This window comes from Austrofundulus limnaeus, unplaced genomic scaffold (genome assembly GCF_001266775.1).
Source record: "Austrofundulus limnaeus strain Quisiro unplaced genomic scaffold, Austrofundulus_limnaeus-1.0 Scaffold294, whole genome shotgun sequence".
Classification (NCBI taxonomy): domain Eukaryota; kingdom Metazoa; phylum Chordata; class Actinopteri; order Cyprinodontiformes; family Rivulidae; genus Austrofundulus; species Austrofundulus limnaeus.
In genome coordinates, this window is record NW_013952696.1 from 415,318 (window position 1) to 424,326 (window position 9,009).

Below are 9,009 nucleotides of genomic sequence, written 5' to 3' on the forward strand. Positions count from 1 at the left end.
CTGTTGGTGGGCCAAATCAAATGGCTTGGTGGGCCAAATTTGGCCTGCGGGCCCCACTTTGGGCTCCTCTGCCCTGAAGTCATATTTGTGTGTCGTCTATCTTTGAATGGGGTTGATTCCATGAGTTAATCAGTTGTAAATGTTTAGTCACCAATTACTTTCTGAAAGTTTCATTAAACCTGTTCACTAGTTTGAAAAAATATTTTGCCAACACTAGGATTTGGGAAAATCACATCCTGTGCAATTAATAGTCAGAAAAACTGTAACTGATTATTTTTTGGCACTTGACAATTAATACAAAAAAATGCCACCAGGCAGACTGACTGGTCCCTGGTCGATTCGCTCGTTGCTCCTCTCCGCTTTGTATATGACAAACATCTTTAATTTTTTTTGTCATAACTGTAGAATAATTGGTCTAGCAAAACAATTTTAGAACTTCTGTAAAGCTTGAAGTCTGTACTTTTGACACAATTTGAAACACATTTTTACYGAGAGCCAATATTTCCRACTAGAGGGATTTAAATTGCTCAGGTGACTATGGCATGCAGGCGTCCAGGGACTCCAGGGGCTTAATTGTCATGTTAATTGTTATTGGCAAAATACCACAATTAATCATGATTGTTTTTGCCAATATTGCTCAACCTTAGCCAACACTATACAGTAGATAAATATGTACAGACATGATGAGCAAAAACATAATTTCCCAGCCCAGTGGCAAAAGCTAAATAAAATAAGGTGTTGATGTTATTTAATACAGAAAATGAGGCCAACTAAATTGTACACTGAAAAATGTATAAAAGTGCTTGACTTTATTTTCTAATAGGAGCAGTTTGATGTATTGATGGTATCTTAAAAACAGCATTCGTTTGTTTTTCTAATTAATTTTTTTATTGCTTTTTACAATTTTTAGCTTCAACTTAGGATGACCGATTCTTCACTTCTCAACTCTGACCTGGAATTACAGCACCAAGAAGAGATATATCAGCAACTWCTTTTACAGGTAATTTTGCTCTCATTTTTTAATTTTATTTAAAACAACTTGAAATTTAAAATGTGTATTATTAATAATAGTGAAAAACATAGAAACTGAAAACCATTGAATGAGTCAGTCATTCCTTATGAATATTAGTTCAATGAAATTATATAAAAAAGATAAATACATAAATAAATAAAAAAGCTAATGAAACCTGCCATGACAAAATAGATGGTTCCCCAGAAAAGATTGAAAATAATTTGGCCATAGGGACAGGATTAGGATTAGGACTGGGCGGTATGACCTCAAATTCATATCATAGTATAAATTGAATCCCTTCACGGTAACGCAGAGGCGATTTCTCTAAGACTGCAAGGGAAGCTCAGCTTCCCCTAAAATGTAAAAAAAAAAAGATCAAATATATACTGTTGTGTGTAACATGTGATTGACTAAATATGTGCTACAATGTGCTCAACTTTTGTTCAGAATGAGCTTCTTATCACTGGTAACGACGCGGCTTTCCTCATTTCACTCATTCCCGCAGCTTTACAGTGCTTAAACAGTCGGACGCTGAGCGTCTACAGAGCTCATTAGCCGTGCAGAGACTGCAGCCAAATGAGACGAGTCATTGGATAAATGCTGGCTTTGTCCCGCCCATCGGACGCTGWGTGTCTCTGGATGGATTTATGACGGAACGAAATCCACGCCTTTTTTTCTCATTTCTGTGGGTAACGATACATTAAAAACATTATTTTTCTCCGACAACTTGGGTGTGAAAAAACTACAGTTGTTAAAGCTTCGCTCTGCATGWCATGCAGCGGGYGGTGGGGGGATAATCCCGACGTAACCTTTCTACAGCGGGAGGAGGACATTTTGAGGATTTATTCTCTATACYTGTTTTAAAATGCTATAATTTCTTCATTATATTTCAAACTCCTGCTCAGTTGTCTCTYCACRCGCAGCCCTGTTGACACAGGTGCGATGATGTAAATGACGATAGGCCGGTAGAGGGTAAATTTCTACCATAGGCCAACTTCATACTGTTTCTACCGTCTACTACATAAATCGCGCCCTAGACAGGCTGCACTTTAGTTTAACATGTCCCTATGGCCAAAAAGCATCACATGTTGTACCAGTTATGCTGTGCTCACAGCAAATGCGTTTTGAGTGTCAGGGGTGCCAGGTTTACATGAAAAGTCTATGGCGGACGTGCGTCAAGGGGCATCGGGAAGTGCTTTGATGCAACTAGAGAATCTAGCGCGTCACGTTTTGAAGAGTTAGGTGCACGTCGAATGCTGGAGTTGGAAAATCTGAACTTTTGCAGCTTGGCGCAGAGCATCAACCAATCAGAGAGACTCCACTATTATGCTACGTTCACACCAAACGCGTTGCGCMCCTCCAAAGATCTCAAAACGCACGCATCTTGATGCTGGTGTCCAGTGAGGACAGGTGCATTTGATGTTAACGTAGATGCGCTTCTTTAGACGCTCGAGGGGAGGAGCCTTTTTAACCGTAGTTTCGACAACTTACCAAACATGCCGACTTCCTCACTAATKGTCCTCCAGGTGAAGTCCTTTTTATTTCAATCACGATAATGGACACTGGAATGATCATAAATGATTGGACTATCAGTTTTTCCTCCATTGTTTGTGTGATCCGATTTCCCGGGCTTCCTGTATTTCCGGCTCGTCACCAGTGCGTCACTGAGCAGAGTCCCTCTGATTGGTTGATGCGACACGTCAAGCAGSAAAAGTTCAGATTTTCCAACCCACGCGTCAGACGCTTGACGTGCCGCACGCATGGAAAATGTTCATGACATGTGCACTGCTTCYAATCGCGCTACTCCAAATGCGCCAGARGTGCTGRTCAGCTTCTAGACGCCCCTTGATGTGTATCCACCATTGACTTTGCATGTAAACCAGATGCTCCTGATGCTCAAAATGCGTTTGGTGTAAATGTACCATCAGGGATGTCCCGATCCAGATTTTTTGCTCCCGATACAATCCAATTTTTTTAATGATTAATCTTTCCGATACCYAGCCGATAGCTTTATTTCTTTATTTCTTTCCAAGAGACAAGGCTGGTAGTATTAAAGCGAGCCCTGCTGTTCCCACCACGAGAAACATCCAGTTTGCAGATTTTGCAAGATGCAGTTTCAGCATCATRYTTTTACATTGAAAAGTGTTCCCACACTGGGGACATGGTTGCATACTTGTGTGCGTCTTGACTTCTTAACGGCAGTTGTAAATCACGATGATGCTGAAAACTGTCYCAAAAACTGGATCGGCCCGATCACARGACTAAATCCGATTCTACCCAATTTTTTGGTCTGATCGGGACATCTCTATCCACTATGTGACATTGCGGTGCATTTTCCGATGAGACAGTTTCCTGAATGATGCCCAGGGGCCTCATGTATCAACGGTGCGTACGCACAAAAATCTTGCGTACGCCATTTTCCACGCAAAACTCCGGATGTATCAAAACTCAACTGAATGCGGAAATGTGCACAGCCCCACGCCAACTCCAGGGCTGGCGTACGCACGTTTCTGTGGCTTTGGTTCCATTGGCGACACTTAGAGGTGATTCTGAGAAACTGTTCATGATGTAAAAATGATTATTGTTCACACCAGACACACATGATTAACAATTTTTACATCCACATGATTAACAATTATTACATCCACATGGACGCAGTTAAATAAAAGACGCGCAAAGTTGTGCCAAAAATAAATTTAACAGGAACAGATTCAGCCTTACTAGAGGATATAATAAATAGTGTAACACACAGAGCTTTTATTTATAAACAGATTTTTCTGATGACGAGTGGCTCATCAGCCGTTTTGAGGAAAAATCATTTTTAGTTTGGCACTGCTGCGCTCTGGGAGCGTGACGCAGCGAGTAGCCACGTGTGCCACGCGTGCACGTGCAGCAGCAGCGATTGAACTGGGGTTCCACAGGAGCTTTCCAGAGGGAGCTGGCAGACCCATCTGGACCGTGTCAGTCCAGTCCACCCAAAGCTGAGTCATGACCAACAGAACGGTCTCATTCATTTGATTCTAAAGGCTGAGTTATGTGAGTTACCCTCGCCAGCAGTGGAGGTGTTTCATACGTTGCGTTTATGTTGTAGATTTCTCCAAAATGACACGTGGAAGTACACTTTACAACTTGTGAAAATGCTGTAAGTAGGAGAGCAAAAGCTGGACAGACAAACAGACTGCGCACAAAGGCTGCAGCGTTTGTGGAGACTCCAACATCACGTCATGAAAACTCTACTGAGACGCAGAGACTCGTTTCTTCATATCAGCTATGAAATAGACTAAGATCTATGTTCTACCAAACATTTAAGTTCCTCTGTGTTTACAGTAATTATGGTAATAAACTTGTGCGCAAAGTGATAAGCCGGTTTGTGCAACACACACACACCGACACACAATCACTCATTCTTTGCGTGATAAACATATTTTATTCCTATTTTTACTTAGGATTTTTTTCACACTCACTTTATATTAAATTCATTACATTTATGACATTAGAAATCATTTCTGATCGTGCAGGGATCACTCACACATGTCCTTCACACATGCAGGAAGTAATTAGCATCTGCTTAACATATGTTAATGAAGGCGTGTCAGGGGAGGTGTCTTACCTGCGCTCAGTTCCACGTTAATTGTGATGTACAAAAGCAATGTGCGTTGGTTCAGGCGTACGCACAGTTTGATACATCTGGATTTTTTTGTGCATACGCCGTTTTCTGGATTTGACCGTATGTAAGGTTTCAGTAAGAAATCCATGTAAGTCTTTGTACACGAGGTCCCAGATGGGCAGGAGGTCTTTAGCTGAAATTGAGTGCCTGTAGTCGATGTCCTGGCTGGAGATATTGGCACCGATGCGGGTCAGCGTCTCGTCAAACCGTACTGAAAGTGAGCCTCGTCAGCTCGCAGCTCCTGGAGATGTGAAACTCATCAAACTCAGAACTTCTCTGAATTATTTCATAAATTAATTATGGATTAATTATCTAGTGAGAGCGACGCACTCTCGCTCTCAGTAACTAAAGAGAAGCCACTTTCTTTATTCCATCCGCCATTAAACAGAGACTGGCAAAGGAGGAAAACAACCAAGAGGCTCTTGACGTTTCATGCGCGTCTAGCAGTTTTGATGAGCATCTGACATCAAACTTGAGGTGTTAAATGCATTTTTGATGCTCAAATCACTTTTGGTGTGAGCGCAACATTAGTCTGCCTATTTKAAGGTCAACACCCACCATTGCAGTCCCAAGTACCGGTTAATCACTTTAGTAGAATGAACTCTGAAGGCTGATGACATCAAAAAAGTAATGAGCCAGAGTAGGGTTGGGCATAATCGTATCGTGTGCAATTAATCGTCAGAAAAACATTAATCGATTACTTTTTGGTACTTGACGTTTAATACGATCAATGCCAGCAGGCAGACTGACTGGAGATTACTCCGGTCTGTCCGCTCGGTGCTCTTTTCCACTTCAAATATGACGAACATTAAAAATAAATTTCTGTAATTTATTTATCTATCAACACAATTTAAAACATGATGTATAGCCTGAAATCTGTCATTTTCACACAGTTCGGAACATTTTTTTATAAACAGCAAATCTTTCCCACTAAATTGGTCATGTTACCAGGACATAAGGGTGTCCAGGGACTCCAGGGGATTAATCGTCAAATTAATTATCGGCTAAATAGCACCATTAATCGCGATTAATTTTTTTGCCAATATTGCCCAACCCTAAGCCAGAGACCGGAGAGTTTATTCCTGATGGAGGAGTATGCAGTGACGACAATTTAAAGTTCAAATGATTTAGTGGATGTCTTCAATGGTTTATCTACAAGCCATGAAGATCAAAGTAGAACTGATYGAGTAAGGTTCATCACTTTTGGAGCGGCTATGACACTTAAAAGACACTTGCAGTTTATCTTTTTTTCCATTTTTGTTCAAACTTCTTACACTTCTGGCAGAACAAGAAATTTCATTTAACCAAGGTTCAGACTTTGATTTTGGTTCAACTYTCTTGAGGGGAGCAACATCATCAAGAARATTTTTGCATTTACGATAAAAGATGGAAGTAATCTCATCAGTATTAAAACCAGCATTAAAATCAGTATCAAAACCAGTAATAAAACCAGGGCAACACTCTAAAACCTCGTTAAAAACAACAMAAAACTGTTCAGRTGCAGAGGRCTTAAAAARATGATGACATGCCTGAATCAAAGGTTTAAAATCACAGCCTGGCAAATAGGTTTCAAAAAGCATAGGACAGTGATCAGAAAACACGTTGTCACATGTTAAAAACCGGTAAACCAAAAGATGACACAAGGTCCAGAGTGTGGTCGTGTTTTTGGTTGGACCTGACACAGACTGAACAAGATGAAATGATTCTAAAAGGTGTAAAAAGTCTTTGACCAATGGCTTTGTAAGAAAATTCATATTCAATAAACTGAAGTCGGTATTATAAACACAATTGTTAAATAAAATGATTTGTAGGAGGAATGAAAACCATACAACACCAGAACTCTGGAATCGAGTGGGTTTTATTACTGCGCCTGCAGACAGGAAACCCACACTCCTGAAGAACCAGGAAGTCCATCTATTTATACAGGTTCTTCAATGCCTTCGCTCGCCCCCTGCTGACCTATGGCTGAGTCACAGGCATTCAGACAAAATTCTCATCTAATGTTATTCCAACGTTTAATTATGTTTTGTAACAGATGTTTCGGACATGTAACTAATCTATTATGTTTTGATTGAAATAGGTATAAACACTGTCAACATTACAACAAGGAGAACTTAAGAATATAGCGTTGTGCTTTTAACATCAGTACTATTCTTCCTAACTTTAAATTTCTTCAGCTTAGTGGGACAGCACACGTGAAAATTAAAATCCCCAATGATTAAAGCATGCTCACATTTGGCCATGATTCAAGCCAAAAAGTCAGAGAATACCTTATTAAAGTCCTTGTTATATTTGGGAGGATCTAGTCTACAGAAGTTCAGATTCTGTTGACACATTAATACCGAATGCCTAACCCGCAAAGCTTACCGTTTCCTCACAACTTTCCATGTCCACACCTTAATTGCAGGTTTGTCCCCACGGCTGATCTGTCCAGTTTCCAGGTCCAGTTTGTGGTGCAATATAAAACTGTCTGTCTCACCCTGATCGGAATCCTATTTGATGTCATTGACCATATATGGAAGTCTGTTTTTTACTAATCACTTACTTGAAAACTCACAAATTCCTTTTTAAAACAATTTTGTTACTTTCAACATTTGCCATTGAACATAGGTGTTTATTTTTTTGTCTTTATCATATTTTGCTGTATATGCAAAAAAAAAAWTTACTCTAAGCTTCTGCTGTCAGTGTTAGATTTTGCCCTCATATTTAAAGAATTAAATATGATGCCATACAGATAATTATTGATMCTATAAATCATATTCATTATATCATTTATACATAATTATAGGCATTTTCAAAATTGGTTAAGTTTTATTATTACAAGTCATCTTAAAACCCCACACTAGTTGTTTCAGTGGTACATCAAACTTAAAAAAAATGTATGTTCTTAAATGCTTTTATAACTACAAGGTCAAAACTGGACAGCAGAACCAGTCAATTAATTAATCAGTTTTTCTACTGGAAAAGCTAAACTAGCCACTGAATTCTAGTAGTTTTGTAAATAATGCATATATGTTCTGTAAGAACATTTGCAAATGGTTTTCACAAGTGTAAAGCATACAATATTTGTTCTAATAAATGTCTTTTAGCGTTTTATTTACACAAAATATGTGCTGTTTATCTTCAATAACCAGAAGAAATATTTGGCCTTTTTTTAGACAATGGGGAAGCTGCAAACTGAAACTCCAGACTCCAAAGTAATCCGACCTCAACCTGGTAAGTTTCTCTGCAATAAGTGGTGGAGCCATTTTTATAAAAGGTTACTATTAATTGGTTCTAAAGTTTTTCTTATGGGTACATAAATATACGTTCTAGTCTTTACCAGGTTTTAAATTTAGGTAAATAATACTATAGATGCCAAGTAAGATTGTCATTTATTTCAGTGATGCTGCATACACACCAAACACAATTATAGCCTCTGGAGCACGTGCAAAGTCTATGATTGACGCGCGTCAAGCAGCGTCGGGAAGTGCTGCGATGCGTCTTAACACGATTACAGCGGCATGTTTGACATCACGCATCAAGCACGTCAAACACTGGAGTTGAAAAATCCAAACTTTTGTAGCTCGACGAGGCACGTCAACCAATCAGAGACTCCACTGTGTGGCGTAGTGACAAATTTTCTGACCAGTTTCCTGAATGATATCCACCAACCTGAGACAGATGGACAGGAGCTCTTTAGCTGAAACTGAGTGCCTGTAGTCGGTGTCCTGGCAGGAAATTTGGGCACRGACGCTGGTCAGCGGCTCATCAAACTGGACTCGGGACAAAAATAGTTCTAAAAGCTAGCCTCGTTAGCTTGTAGCTCCTGGGTGATGAAACTAACCAAACTCAGAACGTCTCTGAATTATCTGGTGAATTAATTATCTGATGAGTACAACTTTCTCATGCTCTCAGTGAATAAAGCAAAGTCGCATCCTTTATTTCAGGGGTTCTTAACCTTTTTGACCTCGGGGCCCAATTTGTTGAACATAAAGTGACACGAGGCCCAGTCACACATTACCAATGTATGGATCAAAATGATAATTATTCTAAATCTTGGTTTAATTTGTATTGTATTTGCATTATAACCTAATTAAATACACTTAAATTTTAAAAGAAAAAAATACTGTCAAATAATCAGAAGACATGATTATGACAAACATTTTTTTATTGTGTAAGCTGCCCATGACAACTATTTGAACAAAATACAGTCAACAGCCATTCAACAGACCACTCAGGCTTATCAACACAAAAATAGATGTTTTATATAAACATAACAAAAACAGACAATTCAATAAATAAAACTGTGGTCATAAAATAAATAAATTCAAAATGTTAAATGTAAGTG

General features: G+C 39.2%; 1 protein-coding gene across 2 annotated transcripts in view; it reads left to right on the top strand.

Annotated features, from left to right (window-relative positions):
• The window catches only part of pih1d1 (PIH1 domain containing 1), a 27,377-nt gene that overhangs the window by 4,862 nt on the left and 13,506 nt on the right, over positions 1-9,009 (top strand). For both annotated transcript variants that reach the window (XM_014021465.1, XM_014021464.1), the window contains exons 2-3: positions 911-1,000; positions 7,838-7,895. In XM_014021465.1, the coding sequence (XP_013876919.1) occupies positions 923-1,000; positions 7,838-7,895 (136 nt within the window). In that variant the 5' untranslated portion in view covers positions 911-922. The remainder of the gene's footprint in view (positions 1-910; positions 1,001-7,837; positions 7,896-9,009) is intronic.